The sequence below is a fragment of the Coregonus lavaretus genome (assembly GCF_964263955.1).
Source record: "Coregonus lavaretus genome assembly, chromosome: 23".
NCBI classification, from domain to species: Eukaryota; Metazoa; Chordata; class Actinopteri; order Salmoniformes; family Salmonidae; genus Coregonus; species Coregonus lavaretus.
The window spans coordinates 31,342,697-31,364,502 of record NC_140010.1 but is presented as its reverse complement, the minus strand read 5'-3'; the positions used below and the strand labels follow the sequence as shown (position 1 = coordinate 31,364,502).

Below are 21,806 nucleotides of genomic sequence, written 5' to 3'. Positions count from 1 at the left end.
ATAAAGTTATGATTTTCAATGAACATATCAATCACTTTCAAATCAATGCAATGTTGCTAACCTTGACTAGGGGTCAAGGTGAATCATGCCAGCTTGGAGAAAAGAGACGCTCATTCTCTCATTCCCTCCTTTGCTTCCTATCCTTCCAACTACTTCCCCATTGTTGGGCTGTACTGCATAGTCATGGCCACACTGGTGATTCCTCCCAGGGAATGGTTCATTTGTCCAGGCTGTGTGTGCGGGGGTTGACTGGGCTGAATGACAAGGATTCCCTGGAGTTGGTCTGTGAGGCAAGAATACAAATGATAGTTCAAGTTACTGTCACTGGATCGTAAACTGTAAAATATGCACACATGCACAAACTAACACACACACATGCCCATGCTTGCACACAAACCCACAGCTACACACACCCTCTTACAGTATACCACATACACAACTATACAGTAAACACACACACATCCAGAACACACATGTCCACAGAGTGTCAAACAACAGAGCCACTGACCTTAACAGTCATCCAGTCAGAAACGGTGTCTACAGATTCGGAGTGGGCGGTGTCTCTCACTCTGAATTCAAAGTTGTCTGGACCAGCGGGGTTTCCCGGTCTAGGTTCACAGGGGTCGAGGTCAGGGGTGACATCAGGGTTACCATAACTACTGCTTCCAAACACAAGGTCCAGGTCCAGTAGGTCGCTTCCAGCTGCCATAGTTTGTACTGTTCCTATTGGGTCAGACGGTGTAGGATTGTTACAGTCTGACTCAGCAACACTGTTGGCTCTGCTGAGTTCCAGACCAAGGAGATCCATTGTTGCAGTATTACTGGGTTCTGAACTATAGTGGTCCATTGATGCTGCGTTACTGAAATCGAAGCTAAAGGGGTCCCTTTTGTTTGTGTTATTATTGTCTTCAAGGTTTGTATCATCGCCACTGTGTAAGTCGACGATAGCTTGGTTGTCAGTGTCAAAACTTGCGAGTTTGAAACCATAGGGGTCAAATGTGTCTCGGTTGGTAGCATGAGATGTATGTCCAAACTCGTAAGGGTCGAACTCGTCTTGGCTCTCAGATTGAGCAGTAGGCTCAAATTCGTAAGGATCAAATGAGGCTTGGTTGTCAGCTTCTTCATCGCTGAGTTCAGCGCCAAAAGGATTTAGGATCTCTTCGCTGTGGTGTTCGGGACTGAGTTTAAATCCATAGTTGTACGAAGTTTGACTACTGGGCTCGTAGTTGGGCTCGTAGTTCAGCTCAAAACTATTGTTTCCGAAGCTGAATTTACTGTTGTGTTCAGCTGAGCTGGTGAGAGGGTCAATCCCGATAGCACTGTCCAGCTCTGAATCTGCAGAGCGGTTGGAAGAACCTGGATCACAGCCTTCAGCTTTGGGAGTGTCTGGCTCTTCTAAAAGGTCAGTTGACGCTCCCCCTTTGAGGCGTCTAGGTGGACGGACCGGGCGGGTGGGCATAGGAGGGCTGGGTTCAGGAAGGTCGCATCCACCTGTTCCGGCATGTTCTGAGTCACAAGCCTGAATCCCAATAGGGTAGCTGGGTTCCACGGAGTCGTACCTAGGTGGCACAACGTCAAAGTCAACTGGTATAGATCCAAGAGTGATGTCGATCTCTTCTATGTCGGAAGGCGGGGATACTGCGTTGATGTCAAACTCGTATCCATTGGGGTCTGATTCGGTGGAGAAGTTGGGTCCAGCAGCCCAGGTGTTGGCCCTGGATGCTTGACTGAAGGGTTCGCGCCCAGAAGCTATGCCGGGTTCATCTGCGTCATCTAATTCAGTATCCAAGGTTTGAACTACATAGATGGGCTTGAAACCCAAGCGTTCGGTCATGATTAAGGTTTGGGGATCAACAAAGGAGAGTTCAACAGCGTCCGTGTGAACAGTGTCCAGATCCTCCCTGCTGTAACTGATTTCTATATCGCTGGATTCGTCCTCGTTCGGGAACTCGGACTCGAAGCACTGGGTGCCGGTGGAGGCTTTGTTCTCAGCGCAGGAGAGGCTGTTGTCTGTCTCGTCATTAGATCCAGGTTCCAGGCGGGCAGGGGTGTCTGGGTCAGCAGAGGGATAGGGCTCCTCTGTCCCCTCTGGAAAGAGGATGTCTGCAGCGAAGGGGTCTGTGCCTTTGAACGGGTCATCATCTACGATAAAGGATCAGTCGCAACAGAATTAGAGGCCTGGATAATGCTATAGCGTATCATAATCAGATTGTCAAAGTTTTAGATACGAACTTCACTCACCAGATTTATCAGTTTTGGCAAAGAGGTCGTCATCTTTGAAAAGGTCATCTGCAAAAAGAAAATAATCATCATTATCATCATCCCCATCATCACCACCATCATCATCATTATCATCATCCCCATCATCACCACCATCATCATCATTATCATCATCCCCATCATCACCACCATCATCATCATTATCATCATCCCCATCATCACCACCATCATCATCATTATCATCATCATCACCGTTATCATCAGTACCACCATCATCATCATCGTCATCAAATCATATGGAACAGAGAACAGATAGATACTCACGTTCAGATTCACAGTGAATGAAGGGGTCGGGGTGGTAGAAGTCCAGCTCTTCGACTGCTATGCTACTGGTGGATCGTGTCTGGGAAATATTTTCTTCGTCCTCCACTTTCTCTTCCTTTTCTCCCTTATCTATCTGCTAGAGAGGTATAGGTTAAACATTTCTCACAGATTAAGGGAGTTTTCCTCATACATCCAGTCTCTTCAAATTATTTTTGGTTTACAGTACTATACACTGAGGTAATACGGTACCCATACCTTTGGTGTGCTTGGTGTAGGTGTCGCCTCCTCCTCTTCTTGTGTATCAGCCAATCCGTTCTTAGCACGAGCCGCGCACCCAAGGTTTGCCTATGAAAAGAGAGAATAGGCAACTAATTTCAAAGCACGGAGGACCCATAATTCAATCTATCCCAAGTTTTCTGGTTATGATGGACATCATGTGGGATTTAAACACATTTGTATGAAATATACCAGGATTTCAGCGTAGACAGGCAGTGATTGGCTCCTGCCCCATGACCTGGCTGGTACATCTGGTACGTCTAGGGTTCCGTCCTCTGTCCTGAGGCTGCTGGGAGATGTGTTGTTTGGCTCCACCTGTTGGTGGTCTGGCAGTGTTGCATCTCCCGTTCGCTCCCCACTCAGTGTACTGAGCATCTGCTCCTCCTAGTCCACAGCAGTCATCAACGAAAGCCATTATTTGTCATTTACATACATCTTAGAGAAGTCTATGCATGTGTTAGCTTTGCCCAGAACAGGAAGAGATGGAGGAAGGCCTATTGCTCCACTTGGCATGGTAAAGACCAAGTAAGTAAGTGGTTGGCGTCTCCTGAGTGGCGCAGTGGTCTAAGGCACTGCATCGCAGTGCTAACTGTGCTACTAGAGATCCTGGTTCGAATCCAGGCTCTGTCGCAGCCGGCCGCGACCGGGAGACTCATGGGCGGCGCACAATTGGCCCAGCGTCGTCCAGGGTAGGGGAGGGAATGGCCGGCAGGGATGTAGCTCAGTTGATAGAGCATGGCGTTTGCAACGCCAGGGTTGTGGGTTCGATTCCCACGGGGGGCCAGTATAAAAAAATTAAATAAAAAATGTATTCACTAACTGTAAGTCGCTCTGGATAAGAGCGTCTGCTAAATGACTAAAATGTAAATGTAATGTAAATGGTTGGGCTTGAGTGCCAGTGTAACAGAGTTATATTGGTGATTCCCCTTGCCACTTTATTGTTAAGCCAATGGGTTTTTGGTTTTGTCTTGCCTTCACCTACTCAACATGGCATCTTATTGGCTGGTTGGCATAGCTTGCTTACGAGGGAGGATGTTTCAGTTAGAATCGTCCCAGTGAACAAACACCAAACCAGTGGTAAGTTGTTGGTTGCAAAGCACTGTACGTCAAAAGTGATTTTTATACTCCCAAGTGATGATGTAAATGTATAATTTATATCAATTTGTTTGTAAATGTTATTCGAACATCACACATAAGATGCAGTGTTTTTTAGTGAATATTTGTTGTGCATTTTGTTGTAGAGAATTCCAGCTAATACTAGCTAGCAACTTACTGTGTCTGGTGGGGGGTTTGTATATTGTGTACAGTGCGTGAGTGCAGAGTTGGATGGTGAGCCGTGCATTGCATGACGTGCAATTTTGTGCTGTTCCTATCAGGTACATTGTTAAAGATATGATATTGTAATTGTATTATTTTGGTAACTACATGCCCCAGTGAACAAGCACCAAACCAGCGTGCGTGAGTGCAGAGTTGGATGGTGAGCCGTGCATTGCATGACGTGCAATTTTGTGCTGTTCCTATCAGAATAAAGCTCCATGACTGGTGTTACAAGATGGCGTTCGTGTTGATGATTGATAATACACAACGCAAGAAGAGTACTGTTACACCAAGCACACGGCTATTGAAAGACCTTGTGCTTGTCTTTATCCAATAACATAGACCTTTTGAACTCTCCCTGAATCAATGACTGTTATCTGTTTAAAGATTATGTCTGGTACATCATCAGCAAACAAAAGGAATCCAGCTGATATGAAATATCGGTCTACTACAGCTTGAAGGCTTTTCTCATGAGACAGAATGATTAAAAGGAGCAAAAATCAACATGGAGGATCAATGACACACACAACGGATCAATGCAACCAGCCTCTTCACCCTCCAGTCCCGTGACAACACAGATCAATACACTGGGGGCATGTCAGCAGGGGACTGAAATAACACAGAATCCCCACCACCTACTGGTCTGACTGAGCCGCTTTATATTAGTAGTCTCATGTAACAGAGGTGGTTTGGAACCACCTTCCTGTGATGAGTACCTTCGCCTGAGACCTGAAGCTTTAGCTCAGCGGGCTAACACAGAGGAAACCTGGATTTGAACCTCAGTTGGTCACACCCGCATATAGCATGATACCATATTCTCATATTTGCTCTACATCCTGGCATTCTAGGAAAACCCTAGAAGCCGGGCAAGTGAGGCTATCTTACTTCCAGGGTTCCAGCTGCCACATGAGGAGAATAGCAGGAGACACAGTGGCAGGAAAATAAGAGGCCATGGTCGAATTCTCTTAATGGGCTTTACCAGCTTGAATACTCTCCCTTGTGACCATAGCCCAGGGCTTGTATGCTGTCTTTTGTGACCACTGTCCCTTTTTATGACTGCAGGACTGGATCAATGAACTCATGAAAGACTAGCCTATTGTAATGCTGTCATCAATCCAATCTTTCCATAGCAATCATTTTTTGAAGGACAATGAGTTTATAACCAGAGTGGGACATATTTGGAAGGGATGGGTCTTCAATTAAAACACATCCACCTGTAAAATCTCCTCATATGATTGGCTGATGGACTCCTCGAGCGGGATGGTGCGTTCGCCCGCCTCCTCCACCTTCCCCTGGGCCCGTCTGACCTCCATCTTCAGCTGTTTGAGTTTCCTCCTGGCACGGGCCAGCTCACGCTCATACTCCTCCACCTTTGTTTCCCTGGCCACCTCCTCCGCCTGCAGGGAAAGAATCTGTAAGGAGGGAAGAAGTGGGACAGAGGAGGATAGAAGAAGGAGACAGCAGAGTCAGAGGGAGCTAACGTGGGAGCCGTGAAGGGTAGCAATGATAACATGGATGAATATAATCTTTATTCATTTGAAGATTGGAGAAGAGGTCTGAATTGACCACAAACCAACTAAATCTGTCTATGGTTGGTAAAGGTCTTTGTTGTTCAGTGTCTCACCAGCAAAGCATAGATGACTGCATAAAAATTGGATTCAATTTGTAGTGCCGAAGATCAGCGTTGTGGTGTGATTGAAATTTAAAGGCAACGTTTCCATGTTCGCAGAGACTGCGTTCACGGTAAACGCTGCATATGTCGGCTCAATCGAAAATTATCTTTACATTTCAACCATGCTACAATGCTGATCTTCGACGCAACGGATTGAATCCAGCCCCAAATCTGTCTATGGTTGGTAAAGGTCTTTGTTGTTCAGTGTCTCACCAGCAAAGCATAGATGACTGCATAAAAATTATAAAATGTGCAATAAACTTTCACTGATACAAATGATCATCACTCATAAAAACGGTATTTGTTATGTTTTATTCAGTAAGAGGCTGATTCAGAAAGGTGTGGCTCCCTTGCGCGCACTGAATAAATGTTATTTAACCGCTGAAAACCCTCCCACTTGTTGGCCAACAGATTTTCTCGTTGAGTTTTCATTCAATAGGGTTTTCAGTACATTTATCTTAAGCCATCCCTTTAAATACTGTGTACCTTTAATATGAATTTTCTCGACAGGCTCACTAGAATCGAGTGAACGGGTTCGGAATATTAGGGATCCATGAAAGCTTTTCAGCACCAATTAGTAGATGTAAAAATACTCTGATCTTGTAGATTATTTAGGGTTAGGAAAGTCTTTATGAATCATACAAAAACAGGGATGGAGAGCCTTTACACAAAACAATATACTACATGACCAAAAGTATGTGGACACCTGCTCGTTGAACATCTCATTCTAAAATCATGGGCATTAATATGGAGTTGGTCACCCCTTTGCTGCTATAACAACCTCCACTCTTCTGGGAAGGCATTCCACTAGATGTTGGAACATTGTTGAGGGGACTTGCTTCCATTCAGCCACAAGAACATTAGTGAGGTCAGGCACTGATGTTGGGCGATTAGTCCTGGCTCGCAGTCGGCGTTCAAATTCATCCCAAAGGTGTTCGATGGGGTTGAGGTCAGGGCTCTGTGCAGGCCAGTCAAGTTCTTCCACACCGATCTCAGAAAATCATTTCTGTATGGACCTCGCTTTGTGCACGGGGGCATTGTCATGCTGAAACAGAAAAGGGCCTTCCCCAAACTGTTGCCACAAAGTTGGAAGCACAGAATTGTCTAGAATGTCATTGTATGCTGTAGCGTTAAGATTTCCCTTCACTGGAACTAAGGGGCCTAGCCCAAACAATTAAACATTAAAAACAGCCCCAGACCATTATTCTTCCTCCACCAAACTTTTCAGTTGGCACTATGCATTGGGGCAGGTAGCATTCTCCTGGCATCCGCCAAACCCAGATTTGTCCGTCGGACTGCCAGATGGTGAAGCATTATTCATCACTCCAGAGAACGCGTTTCCACTGCTCCAGAGTCCAATGGCGGCGAGCTGTACACCACTCCAGCCGACACTTGGCATTGCGCATGGTGATCTTAGGCTTGTGTGCGGCTGCTCGGCCATGGAAACCCATTTAATGAAGCTCCTAACAAAGACGTTATTGTACTGACGTTGCTTCCAGAGGCAGTTTGGAACTCGTTAGTGAGTGTTGCAACCGAGGACAGACGATTTTTACGCGCTACACGCTTCAGCACTCGGCGGTCCCGTTCTGTGAGCTTGCTCCTAAACATTTTCACTTCACAATAACAGCACTTACAGTTTTACATTTTAGTAATTTAGCAGACGCTCTTATCCAGAGCGACTTACAGTTAGTGAGTGCATACATTTTCATACTGGCCCCCCGTGGGAAACAAACCCACAACCCTGGCGTTGCAAGCGCCACGCTCTACCAACTGAGCTACAGGGGACAAACAGTTTCTTTTTTTTTTCAGGGGACAAACAGTTGACCGGGGAAGCTCTAGCAGGGCAGAAATTTGACGAACTGACTTGTTGGAAAGGTGGCATCCTATGACGGTGCCACGTTGAAAGTCACTGAGCTCTTCAGTAAGGCCATTCTACTGCCAATGTTTCTCTATGGAGATTGCATGGTTGTGTGCTCGATTTTATACACCTGTCAGCAATGGGTGTGGCTGAAGTAGTCGAATCCAATAATTTGAAGGGTTGTCCACATACTTTTGTACATATAGTGTATATTGGTGAATCAAAAAGACAGTGGTTTGAGTCATCCTGAAAGTTGCTATATTCAATTGTTCAATCCATGACATATTGGAAGGTGAGAAAAGTGTACAATAGGGGTTGAACAATAATCCTATAAATCTACCTTCACTAATCATGGAACTGTGATGACAACGGTCCAGTCGTCGTGAACAGTGCGAACTGCTATGTATGGTCTGCGTTCCATAATGATTCAAATAAGCTACATGTCTCAAATTATTGCACAACTTGTAACACATTAGCTTAATATGATCCACTATTGTTAGCGATCCTCAGGAACAACCACACGGGCATGACAGAGGAAATAAAGGTAAACTAATGACGTAATGGGATGATGTAAAATGTAGGCTACAAATTGAAGGAAACTAACACTAAAGTGATATTATTTATGTTGGTATTACTGACACACCTCTGCCACACCTCCATTTATGTAATCTCCGCCCCAAACGTATAACTGGCTGGCATGTTTATGTTCAAGGTCAGAATACGCGTAGAGTGAAAAGTGCATTAAAAGGGAATTAAATTCAATTTACATGCGTGTAACTTAAGTCTGAATTCCCCCCTAACAGCAGCCACAGCAGCTGTCGTCTCTGTGTGTATCTCACCTGCTGGCTCGCTTGGACACACTCCAGCCTGGTCAGTTTGAGCTGCTCCTCCAGCTCCATCCTGTGCTGCTCCAGCTTCTCCAGGGTCTCCTCCAGCTCCCGGCGGTCGCCCCGCTGCTCCTGCAGCTCAATGCACTCCTGCTGCACTGCATCCTGCAGGTCCTGGTGGGGTGGAACACACAGGTAGGTGGACGGAGGGAGGGATGGAGGGACAGCAGGGGCAAATGGAGTAGAGAGAGAACGGAGGGATGGAAATAATGGAAGGACACGTGGACAGATTCAAAGAAAACAGGACCAGATGGAGAGGGAATGGGGAGAGAGAGAGAGAGAGAGAGAGAGAGAGAGAGAGAGAGAGAGAGAGAGAGAGAGAGAGAGAGAGAGAGAGAGAGAGAGAGAGAGAGAGAGAGAGAGAGAGAGAGAGAGAGAGAGAGACATCAGTGGTTACTGAAAATCTGAGGAGATAGAGGCTAGGGACAGAGCTATGCAAAGTGCCTTTCACTGCAGAAATAAGGCTTACTTGAAATGATGCTTTTCCATTAATTTTACACAGCAGTAACCTGATATCCAATCTAAAAAGAGGAATGATTAGAAATCTAACTGACGGAAGGAAAAACTGCCAAGAAAGAGGGGGATGGGCAGGAATAGAAAGGACAGTGGGAAGGAGAGGAGGATAGTGAGAGAGAGCGAGAGGGAGGGAGAGAGAGGGGGGGGTGGGGGGGGGGGGGGGGGGGTAGTGTAAGAGCCAAAGTTCAAGCAATGCTTGAGGCACTTTCCTAGCGAGTATCCAGGGCTCTACACACATGGGTATTTTGATAATGAGCTTGTCGATACACTAGTGCGAGAGGTGTTATGAATGACAGACAATGTACAGATAAATTACTTTATATTCACAGGCACTTTCAACACTTCAACCGCTGGCGTCTTACACTTTGAGAGTTCTATTTTCAGCTGTAAAGACTAAACAGCTTTGTAGTGAGCGAAGCAAAGTAAAGAGAGAGATAAAATCTCACTGTAGTGACTCAGACCTGCATAAACCATGAGAGAGCTGTTTCACTCAGGCTCAATATGCACAGCTCATCCTGACAGTTGGCTATTGTCTGGAAAGGATTTCAGCCCTTCTGCTCAAGGTCATAAAAGATGTCACTAGGGGATCAAGTTGTGATAATTTGGAGAATCATCCCAGATAGCAAGCTGACACAGGGACAATTTTAGGCTAACTTGCAATCTTGCTAAACAAATCTGACATTTTCCCAACGTCAACTTGCTACCTTGGATAGAGGGGCAGTTCATTCACTTGAGTAACCTTCATAATGCTACAATGCATCTATCATGCATCTACTACCATTTATGCACAAAGTAGTTCATTCTGCACTGTGACATTGCAGCTATTTGACAGCAGAAAAACACAGTGGATCAGGACCTGTATTCACAAATGACCTAATCCTAGATCAGCACTCCCTTTTGAATACGGGCCCAGTAGCATAGACATTTGCAACAATAATCCTGAGACAGGAAATCAGCTTTGGGTGAGATCACGTCGGGGCCACCTCTCGGAAGTCAAAGAGATGCTGTTGCCGGGGGATACAGAGCTCCATCCCAGGTTGTTGAAGGCTTACAAAAATAGAATCTCACACAGTGACATCTCCACAGGCAGCGGTGCACGGAACGTGTTCATAGTGTACTGTAGTTGAAACAATGATGGTCTTTCCTATGATGCTGGGATGGGCATTCCTATGATGCTGAAGGACACCAGTAGACATGATCTGTGTTCTCATGGCTTGATGGTACTCTTTATTCATTTGGCTCTGCAAATGCAGAGCTTGCCTGCTCTAAAAGGAAGGCGAGATAGAGAAAATCATTTGGAGATATGTAAAGGATAAGGGAATCTGGTTATTTAAGGCTAGTGATTCCCTAAAGGATTACTAATACCTGTACAGTCTTCCTCAATCCTCATTCACAGAACAACATGACAACACAGAAGCCTCTCAGCTAAGAGACCTGATACATACAGTACTGTATGCTCATGTAAGGTGCCATTAGAAACCCTGTATATCCTGATCAGGCTCGCACATAACAGGTACACCTTACTGTAGGCAGTGATACATGAGAACCCACACAGATGCACACACAGACGTGCACACACAGACGCACGCTCACACACACACGCACACACGCACACCAAATGAATGTAATAAGAAACGTGTAGCCTTACTCTGATTTCTCCAGTCTTCTGAGCGACACACTCGTCCTGTTCCACAAAGTCCTTGTCCCTGGGGGACCAGCAGAGAAGACAGGAATGTTTAAGGAGGGATGAAACTGATGCTGCACCTAACCATCCTCCCTTTCCTTCACCTCCTCCTCCCCCTTCTCTCTTCCCCTCTTCCCCAGCCTCCATCCCCACTCCATCCATTCTCATTAGTCTGTCAGTCAAACAGATGGTGCATATGGAAACTGAGGCAGGCTGTGTGTGTTGTGTGTATGTATGGGCACCAGGCAGTAAAAGAGGGAGGGGAGAAGGGGAGGCAGAGAGTGAGAATGTACCAACTAAGCTTGTGCAGAGGGGTTGCATGTAGATGGAGAATGAATCAGGAGGGAGGGAGGGAGGGAGGGAGGGAGGGAGGGAGGGAGGGAGGGAGGGAGGGAGGGAGGGAGGGAGGGAGGGAGGGAGGGAGGGATGAGAGAAGAGGGAGAGGACAGGAAAAGAGAGGGGCAGTCATATTTCCAGGGTAGCCCATAAAAAGCTTGTCCATCCATGACAGAAGAATTAACTACCTCCTCCCCCTATCTCCCCTCTCCAACCACTATCCATCTATCCCCCCCATACCTGATTCAGCACCGTGAAGGGTTAACAATAATAAGAAATAATGGGAATGTGCCATTCCTCAAGGACATGCTGTCAAACCACAGTATGAGAGGCATTACTTGTTCATTAACCATTTCCATGATGCCGATTGTCTCTGACAAAGCAAAGTTAATACCACAGTACTGTGTTACACTGTATTAACCCTGCTGTCTCTCTATGCAAATGACTGTTTGCTCCAAGCTGCAGAGGAATGGGCTAAAGGAATAGGCTATGCCCAGTGAAAATCTCAGAGCTCAGAGGGCTCTAAAGTAAAACAGCCTCGTTTGAGAATGACTGTAATATCAATATGACTGCAGTGTCAATGCAACACTATATGTCAAGGGAGACCTCACCTGAAGACTCTTACCTATCTAGTGTTATTGAATACAGTAGATTTAATAAACATTTGCACCAGTAAATGTTGTACTGCACCTTTTTGTTCTTCAATAAATACCATACAGTTTTCAAAGGATAATTTTAAATAGCAATGAAAAATGAATGAGTGTACAGGTGAATGTAAAAGGCTATTTATTATACTCAATAGGAAATAGCCCAATCTACTATATAGACCTATTTCCGATAGGTGTACATTTGTGAAATTATTTGCTTATATTTCTCTTTTTGGGGTGATGACCAAGAAATCCATTTTAGAATGTAATTAATTGCAATCAATTTGAAAATGAACCAATTGCTGTCTGTCTGTCTAAAATAGTCTATATTTTATTGTTGGTGCATGTCCCTGAATATAATGTATTGCATGCATGGACCAGCTGTTACTACGATCATTGCTAAGATATGAAACATTCACTGCTTTAGTGCCTCTTACTGGTCATTCATAAAAAAGCATCTCTTCACAATACGATTGTTGAAATTGCATAGGAGGGTGAGCCGTTAACCTTAAACATGACCTCGCTCCATTATGGATGATGGGTCAATGTAGAAAATTAGATTATCGTTAACTAAGCATTTCCTAATCCATTATCCCAATACCAACCTCTCACTGCACGGTGCCCGTTGCCTTGGCGTCCGCAAGCAATCCAGTACAAAACGCATCATCTCTGCGGTACTCGCTCTCCCATTGCATCCCCGGGTACCCGACTAGATCTTGGCTGCGGTCCCGTGCAAAGCGTGGGATCCCAAAGCGATTATCCGAGAAGGTTTTGGTAGTTCGGTTATTTACCTCGACATAACCATGGTCGACTCTGTTTGGAGTAAACTGGCGCTTCTAGTAAATTTGACAATTTCTCCTTGACTCTTCCGACTCCATTCTTGAGCATTTCATCACGTGGGGGAGTCGACCCTTGATACTAGCTGAGTTCAGAGGCGTCCAAACATCATTAGCGCTGTTTACATTGTCATTGTGCTGCATTACAGAAGTTATAAAGCCCTTTATATGGTGCAAAATGTATATTAATAACATGCTATTCTGCTGACGCAAATGTGCAGGAGGGCAGATAAGGCTTCAACAAGCTACATTGGACCTAGAGACAGACGATGCTGACTGCTGGTGATACAAAATATTCACTTTGGAGAGACAGTAACTGCAATTGGAAATTAAACTGCGTACTTGTCACTTTCTCCTCTAAATCGCAAGACAATAACTTCAACACAGAGAACAAATATTTTCTAAAGAGATTTTATGAAAGGCTGTCAGTGTTTGTGATTAATTCTGCTCTGTAGAAAAATGCCTAGAAGCATCCATATGGTGCTATTTAATTAGTTTGACTTCTAATTGCCTGTAAATACAAGTAGTATAGTGTGATGGTGATTTTTAACAAAGGCACACCATACACATGTCAAATCCAAACAGCCCTCTTTTTTATTACTGTACAGTATTTTTGCACAACAATCTCTGTAATCATAATTTCCAAATAAGGTAACAAATATCTACAAAAACAATAAGGGGGGAACAAATGCAATATGCTACATTAGGAATTATGAAGTTAGTGGTTGAGAGACAAAAGTTTGATGATTTGGCTACAATAGTTCTTGGCTGAATGCGGGTGGAATAAGAGGTTGTTGACTGAATTTGGATAGGTGAGGTTATAGATGTTACTTCTAAATTCTACCTAATATTATGTATTCCAGTGTGTGACTTAGTTTAGTAAGAAAATGGAAATGGAATGAATGGGAAACTATCACTATGCATATCAATGTCAAGTAGGATTCACATGGTGTACATAATCACTCAATGTGAATTAATAATACAAAACAAACAAGCTCCATTAAATTAGACTTCATCTGTAATATTTGGTGGAGCAACGGACTACAAAAAGCCTACTTACAAGAAATAGGTTAGCATTAAGTCGAGGCTGTAAGAAAAAACACAGTAAAAACATTTGCCAATATATTACCAAATGTGAATTATTATTTGATACAATAACAAAAAAGGGTCCGTTTTTTTATTAATTAGGGGATAAACTAGCAAGTAAAAATCCAATAAATTAACAAAAAATGTACATTTAAAAAATGGCACCGATTTTGCAGTAAATGACTCCTTCACCTCCCGTTCTCTCAACATTATTACTTTGAGGCCTGGCTGACTGGATGGTAAAGCGAAATGATGCAGAATCTCTCCCCAGGCTCAAAGAAGGAAGTTGCCCCTATGAGAAAGTCAAAGTCCTCTAAAGTTCATCCTTTATAGAGTCTGTTTCCTCCTCCTCTTCCTGTGCTCCAGTCTCCTCTTCTTCCTCCTTTTCATGCTCTAACTCTTCCACTCCTTCCTCCTCATGCTCTAACTCTTCCACTTCTTCCTCCTCTTCATGCTCCAACTCTTCCACTTCTTCCTCCTCTTCATGCTCCAACTCTTCCACTTCTTTCTCCTCTTTCCTTGCCATCTCTTCCGCCTCTAGTTTCTTCCTCTCCTTCTCCTCCTGGGACTCCTTCATCTTTTTCTCTGGATCCTACAGAACATGAAAAATACAGCCTTTTTAACAAACTGCAGAAATTAGAATTTTTACTGTTTGTAGTGTCCTGGTAGCAGTGGTGGAAAAAGTACTCAATTGTCATACAAAAGTCTAAAAGTATTTGGTTTTAAATATACTTAAGTATCAAAAGTAAATGGATTTGCTCAAATGTACTTAAGTATCAAAAGTAAAAGTATAAATCATTTCAACTTCCTTATATTATGTAAACCAGATGGCAGGGGCCAGGGGCACACTCCAACACTCAGACATAATTTACAAACGAAGCATGTGTTTAGTGAGTCCGCCAGATCAGAGGCAGTAGGGATGACCAGGGACGTTCTCTTGATAAGTGTGTGAATTGGACTATTTTCCTGTCAAAATGTAACAAGTACTTTTGGGTGTCAGAGAAAATGTATGGAGTAAAAAGTACATTATTTTCTTTAGGAATGTAGTGAAGTAAAAGTAAAAGTTGCCAAAAATATAAATAGTTAAGTAAAGTACAGATACGGCAAAAAACTACTTAAGTAGCACTTTAAAGTATTTTTACTTAAGTACTTTACACCACTGGCTGGTCGGCAACGTTACAAATATGTCTTCATAAGGATCTGAAAGCAAACTAGTGAATTTATTCAGACAAAGCATCCTGGAACAAATTGTCAGAGAACAAATTGGGGTTGGGGGGAATGTGACTCGAGAGAGACACCAGTGTGAATATGTAAGCGTGAAAGTTTGAACCTGAGAGGTGAGTGCCACTGACCTTAGTCTGACCCCAGGTCTCATTGCCGACCTCTTTTGCCAGCGTAGCATCATCTGTGATCAGGAAGTTATCGAAGATGGTCCCAGATTTCACCTGTGACGGCAATGAATAAGTCAGAATTACTTCAAACATTTCAGGGCAAAAATACTCTTTCAGGGATGCGTTTCCTTTTCACTTTTCGATGAAATTAAAATATAGAGGCTTTTAAAATAATGATCCCAAACTGAATCCTTTTTAATACGATTCCACTCTTTATTATTAATGATCAATAACTAAAGTATTAAAAGACTGAATAAAGGCCTCCACAGTACCTGCCACAGGTCCAGGCCAATGACTCCTATGCTGTCAAATCTGTAGATCTCAGAGTCTGCACTGTAGTCTGGATTGTCAATCTCAGGATGCACCCATTTGCCCTTGTAGTCAGGGTTATCGATCTTGCTGGGTTTCCATTCACCCTGAGAGGGCAAACAAATCAATCAAACAGCTGTTCATATAATTGAAGCAGTAATCCAAACCATAGGGAATGCTACTGTGTCTGACTGCTTGCCTTATAGTCAGGGTTGGAGACCATGGGTGGCTCCCATTCACCATCCATCTCATCATCCCAGTCCTCAGGCTTCTTAGCGTCAGGGTCAGCAATGTTCTCTGGCCTATCCCAGTCCTGACAAATAACAGAATCATTAACTAATCATTAATAAAACTAAATTCATGAAAGACATATTACTCATAAAAGATTGACAAGATGGATTGCTTTTGCATCAGAGTAGCTGGCTAGATGCCTGGTCTGCTTCTGCCATTGTCCTGCCAACACAATAATGTGGCTAGCTAGCGTAGCATTGTTGAATGCAGAACAGCCATGGGTCCAGGCGGGCTAGGTGTCCATCTACCCACCTCTGGTTTCTTATCGTCTGGGTCCTCTACCCTCTCTCTCTCATCCCAGTCGTCTGGTTTCACAGCCTCAGGGTCCTTGACCTTTTTAGGGGGCAGAATGTCCCAGTCCTCCTCCAGACTTCCAGACTCCACCTTCTTGTTGTCAATCTTCACCTCATACGTGTCGTCAGGGTTCAGGATCAGAGTGTACAGATGAGTGTACTCATCATCCTGAAAAACAAAGAAGATTGATTTTGATTCCTCCCAATGAGGAAGTAAAATATTGAAAAAGCCTGATTTGTGATATAGGCTTACTGTACCTTGCATCTGATGTCCTTTCTGATTAGGTGATTCTTGCCCTTGTAGTTGATAATGACATGAACTTTCTTTGTGGCTGGGCCACAGATGTCTGGACCTGGAGATGGGAGAAAAAAATCACTATGATTAGCAATACAAAATAAATGTAGAACCTGAACAATTTCTCTAAATGTTGAATGTGTAACAACGGAGGAACTGGTTCTCAATCAAATCTCATTGTTCATGGTGTACTTTACCGAACATGATGTTGTAGTTAGAGTCTCCATGCATGTCTGCCTGGTCAAGGTCAGCGGGGAATAGCTTGATGTAGCCTCCCCCACAGTCCATGTTCTGTTCGTGCTTGACAGTGAACTGGATCACCAGGGTCTTTCCCTGGTTGCTGAAGGGCTCAAAGCGAGCAGAAGAAGAGTAGAAGTGGGCATCCTGGCTGGTCTGGAGACCTGGGAGGAATAAGATATGTTTTGGACTACTTCAACTTCAGAGTTGGCTCCTGCTCCACACAGAGAGCAGAAATGTGTAAGACTGACAATCTGAAATTCTCAAAACAATGCTGGGGTAACAACACCAGATATTTCATCACATGGACAGGGGTCACAAAACCAGATAATATTTCAGAGAGATAAAATAGTCTTCATTAGCAGGTAAGAGAATATACATTCAAGGTTCTTTACTCTACTGCATGAAGTCTCAGGTCCATGACATCTACCTTTGTCTTTCTCTGCATCTCCATAAAATTTCCCAGCTGTCAGGACAAATTTCCCATAGTCCGACCTATGGCTGGATTCAACCCAACGGGTATTCCAAGCATCTGACAGAAAAAATACATTGTTAGAAGCAAATATTGGCATGGTTGAATAAAACCAATTTAGCGAACGTTTCATACATGAATTAGGATTAGCTTGATCCGTTAGCTATCAATTTGATTCGCTTGATAGCTAGCCGGCCATTTTTGCAGTCAGTGTGGCTAAATGGCAAACAACTACGCATGCATTATCGCGTCTCACAAAGCATAGCTAGCGAACTACATAGCTAGCCATTACTCTGTTTCATCATGGTTAGATAGATTTTCCAGCTAGCATCTTAATGTCAGTGAGCTAAGGTCAGCTAGCCGTTAGGCTAGTTGGCAATAGCTGCAGCCTGCACTAAATGGAACTTGCCCCCATCTTCAAACTGCTCTCGAAAATACACCGATGGTTCGGCACTGGCTAGTGCAATCATCAATAGCACCGACACTAGCATGATGTAGGTCGCGAATTTATTGAATTTAGCAATACAAAATGAATGACCACTCTGCTCCCCGAAACATACACAGGTTCCCCCAGTCTGTCCGACCAATCCCAGTATACTCGGAACAAATGTCCTAGTTTCATTGGCTGACAGAAAAAAATCCGCGACCTTGGATGCTGTAGTACATCTGGTACTGTGGCTGCCTTTACCGTATACTTCAGAAAGGATTAACCAAAATTGAGATTTTACGTTCCCTGAAAACTAAATTGCCAAATATTAAAGAATTACTGAACGAATATTGCACACAGGGTAACTATTACTGCTAGGCTAGAACAAAATCCTGCACCCTCCACTGATACAGGCGCTGCTCGAGTCAAATCCTCATCAGCTAACGGTTGATAAGCAGCAAAATACACACGCAACAATGTCAAAGATTTTACTGAGTCAAAGTTCATAAGAAAATCAGTCAATTGATATAAATCCATTAGTCCCATTCTATGGATTTCACATGACTGGGGATAGATATGCATCGGTTAGCCAGATACCTTAAAGGTAGGGGCATCTTCAGAGTTGGTCAGGCTGATTGAGACCTGTGGAACATTGTCCCATTCAATGCTGTGCGAAGTTACTGGATATTGGTGGGAACTGGAACACGCAGTCGGAGCATCCCAAACATGCGCAACGAGTGACATGTCTGGTGAGTATGCAGGCCATGGCACTTTTGCAGTTTACGGGAATTTGAGTACAGAGCCTTACGACAGTGCATTATGCTGAAACGAGGTTATGGCGGCAGATGAATGGCACGACGTCTCCGCACATCCAAATTGCCATTGATAAAATGAGAGCATGTTCGTATCTTATGCCTGCCCATACCATAACCCCACCACGTGGTACTGTTCACAAAGTTGAAGGCAGCAAACCCTGTGCCCACGCGAAGCCTTACATACAGAGCCTGTGCATCCAACCAGTTATGAGGCTGGTTGGATGCACAGCCAAATTCCCAAAAAACAACGTTGGATGTGGCTTATGGTAGAGAAATTAACATTCAATTATCTTTGACCAACACTACATGTTGTGTTTATATACACACCAGCACAATGTCATCATGCACATAAACCCCATTATTGTTATAACTGCAAGTGAAACGTCAATGCTTGGGAGTATTTTTTTATTGACCAATCTATAGTTTATACTACATGTACAGTTTGTTTATTTTTGACAGCGCCATCAAACATAGTAAAGAACATCACAGGTCAGTGGTGATTATTGCAGTCATGACCAAACCCTGTGGGAAGAGGAAGACAAGTTAGCCAAATGAAGTCACACGGCAGTCAACCATTAAGACACTGGGGCAAGATCAGTATTCTTGTAGTCATCAAAATCTCAGTGAGAGAGTTCAAGAATTGAATCATCATTTGCACACCCCCACATGAAACAGGTAGAACGGACCAGGTATAGCTTCACTGAAACAATATGCCAATCAGACTTAAACAAGCTACTTCGTCTGTACACATTAAAACATACCAGCTCAGTTTATATTCATGCGTCAAGGACATGTACTGCAAACGCAGATGGTCTGACAGCCTCTAGGAACCTAAAGTGGAAAAGAAAAAGGCTTAGTGCAGCACACAGCAAAAACAGATGCTGAAGTAGAGCTCATTGAGGCCTCAGAAATAAATGGAACGGTAGGAGTATAATCAGTGTACTCATATGGCAGAATCTTTTCATCACCGGCTGTTGGAATGCATCAAGTCAGTGTGGCGCAAGTGCTTACCTCGACTTGTGGTTGATCTTGTGCCGTAGCCCCAAAAATGATGGATCAGCCATCTTTCCATTCCGCCATGCCTGAAAGATAAAAATGGTGTCAGGAAACACAGAGAAGCAATCTTCAAAATCTCATATACACCACACTGAACAAAAACGCAACATGTAAAGTGTTGGTCCCATGGTTCATGAGCAGAAATAAAAGACCAGATATTGTTTTTACATACGCACTTCTATGAACTGGAACTCAGTAAAACTGTTGGAAGTTGTTACATGTCCAATTTCCATGTTTGGTTCAGTATAATAGCTGACACATCAGATAGGAGCGAAAGACAATGCTGAGTGTTCTTCATGGTTAATCTGCTGAACTATGCGGTCATCATTGTGTCAGCAATGGTTGAAAGTGTTCCAGCTGCAGTAAACAACTTACAGGCAACTGTTATGTGATGAGTCCAACTAGAGGTTCCAACCACCTGACACCAACTGAGGAACAAATAAAGTTAATTAATAAAATGTAATCAGGGAGAGCAGAAATCAGTCTTATTTAACAGCTGATAGAGCACCTAGGAAAGACAATGCTGATAGTTTAATGGTTAATCTGAACTATGCGGTCAACGTATCAGCAATGAGACATTCCAACTGAGTAAACAAAGCTTACAATCAACTGCTCCATGATGAATAGGGCAAGCAGTTCTGACCAGGTCTACCCAGTCAGGCATACCTGAGGACCAAATACATTTGATCAAGATTTAGATACACATAGAGGGGCAGGACATTTTAGAATTCTACTGCAGACCGTTTCAGTGATCTATATTCTTTCACATAGTCTCAGAGAGATTCCCAATGATACTTTAAACATCATCAACGGCATAGTCAAAAAAATGCATATGGTCCAAAACTAAGGTTTTCCATGCAAAGCACTTACCAGGAGCGTGGGAGGTCTTGGTTTCCTTAACAGGGTCAGCAAAAAGTGGCTTTAACCTAAAGGAAAACATTTGCTTTATCAGTTTGTCCATTTAAAACAATTCAATCACGTCACCAAATGGATATCCATCAGTTTGAAATGTGTCAGAAATCACTTCTGTCCACTACTCTTATTCAAATATTCATCATGTAGGTTTGATATAACTACAATGAGTTAGAAGTGAATCCATGTCATACCTGATCGTAGACCACTTTTGCTGATTCATTAGTCATCCAAGAACAAGTAGATTGTTCTTCATAATCTGAAAGGTTAGGAGCATGAGATAACCAGCAGAAAATTGGCAAGTGGAATGAACAGTTAAACGCAAATCCATGTCTGGTCAGTAAAGTTGGCGTTTCCTCATTTTTTTCAGATGTCCCTACCAACATACGTATCATCACATTAGACATGGGTTAAGTTGCTTACAATTTACTAAAATTCTACCATAAAACTATGGTTCTACACGACATAGCTAGGTAGCTAATCATGAAGCTATTGAGTTTAGTTAACATAATCACTTGTCCACTAGACGCTTATTCAAAATAATGTATGCTCGATTCAAATTACAATGAGTGATGTGAATGCGTGCCATACCTGATCATAAGCCATTTTTGCTGATTCATTCATCATCCAGGATCAAGTAGATTGTACTTCATAATCTGAAACGTTAGAAGGGCATGATAAGATAACATGCAAAGACTTGTTAAGTGGAATGAAGTTGAAAGCTCAAATCCATGTCAATCAGTAAAGTTGGTGTCGTCAGATGTCCCTACCAACATGAATTTTATCAAACTGCAAAAATAAAATACGCAATATTTCCGTATTAACACTAGGTCTATTTAAATGAACACGTAAATAATGTTTGGCGAATCCAAAAAGGGTGTAGCCTCGTTTGGTAGTATACTTCAGCTGGTGCTAACAGTTAACACGTGGCGGTTTAGGCCACGCTGAACAAGTAGCTGTGCGTTAGACCTACAGTGCCCAGGAAGTCTCGATTAACCTCCCATTCATCAGCTCTGTAAGCGTTATGTGTCCCTGTATTGATGTAGTATTGTTGTAATAAATAAAAAGTCAAAATACGTTCGTAGATCACCAAATACAGTTTCGCTGAGCAACTAGTTTCATTTAAGTTAGTTACTCCCATTACGGCAGGTATGTACTTCAAAAAGAATAAGTCAAAAATTATTTACAAGCGACCGAAAATTTATAACGGTACTCGGTACTCGGCAGTCAACAACAGCTCAATACAGTTGCAGTGACTTTAGACGTACATACCGGCTGAAAATGAAAATATTTACTCAGCGAAACTCCATGTGTTCAACGAACGTATTTTGACATTCACTTTTGCAGAGCTGGTGGTGAATGGAAGTTTGAATCCGTAACGCAGATACTGGTTCAAGGACACGCATGCACATACACCATGCAATAAAAAAATAATCAAAATAGCCACGTGTGCCACGCAAAATACACATTTTGAGTAGTACATATAACATTATAGTTATTTTTACGTTATAATATCGTCTAAAGCAAAAAAATATAGAATAGTTACCATTTTGTGGACCGCACAATATCACCTGCACACCATACACTGCTGAGTTAAGCGCGGAAGAGGATTTCTTAAAGGGGTGACGTTGGTATTTATACTATCGCCC

At 43.2% G+C, this 21,806-nt stretch overlaps 1 protein-coding gene and 1 long non-coding RNA gene across 3 annotated transcripts; both read right to left on the bottom strand.

Moving 5' to 3' along the window:
* Positions 1-13,145: 13,145 nt before the first annotated feature.
* Positions 13,146-17,674, bottom strand: LOC311099179 (calreticulin-like). The gene is made up of 9 exons (XM_084139859.1): positions 17,357-17,674; positions 16,906-17,007; positions 16,436-16,639; positions 16,202-16,296; positions 15,903-16,112; positions 15,559-15,672; positions 15,323-15,466; positions 15,012-15,104; positions 13,146-14,251 (listed from the first exon to the last, which is right to left on the bottom strand). Exons 1-9 carry the CDS (start codon positions 17,436-17,438, stop codon positions 13,973-13,975), a joined length of 1,323 nt encoding a protein of 440 aa, XP_083995985.1. The 5' UTR covers positions 17,439-17,674; the 3' UTR covers positions 13,146-13,972.
* Positions 17,675-18,577: 903 nt separating this feature from the next.
* Positions 18,578-21,768, bottom strand: LOC311099175. 2 transcript variants are annotated; one of them, XR_014609690.1, is made up of 9 exons: positions 21,704-21,768; positions 20,749-20,813; positions 20,352-20,416; positions 20,116-20,171; positions 19,849-19,911; positions 19,621-19,673; positions 19,201-19,271; positions 18,951-19,020; positions 18,578-18,711 (listed from the first exon to the last, which is right to left on the bottom strand). It is a non-coding gene; the product is annotated as an uncharacterized lncRNA (long non-coding RNA). The 2 variants fall into 2 exon arrangements; XR_014609691.1 differs by having other exon boundaries at positions 20,116-20,164.
* Between the last annotated feature and the right edge of the window lie 38 nt (positions 21,769-21,806).

Excerpts from the sequence above, each read along its gene's own strand:
- LOC311099179 (XM_084139859.1), bottom strand. The coding sequence starts at position 17,438 with ATGCTAGTGTCGGTGCTATTGATGATTGCACTAGCCAGTGCCGAACCA. Across the intron at positions 16,640-16,905 it reads AGATGCAGAGAAAGACAAAG|GTCTCCAGACCAGCCAGGAT; the intron begins GTAGATGTCATG and ends TATTCCTCCCAG. Across the intron at positions 16,113-16,201 it reads GAAAGGACATCAGATGCAAG|GATGATGAGTACACTCATCT; the intron begins GTACAGTAAGCC and ends TTTGTTTTTCAG.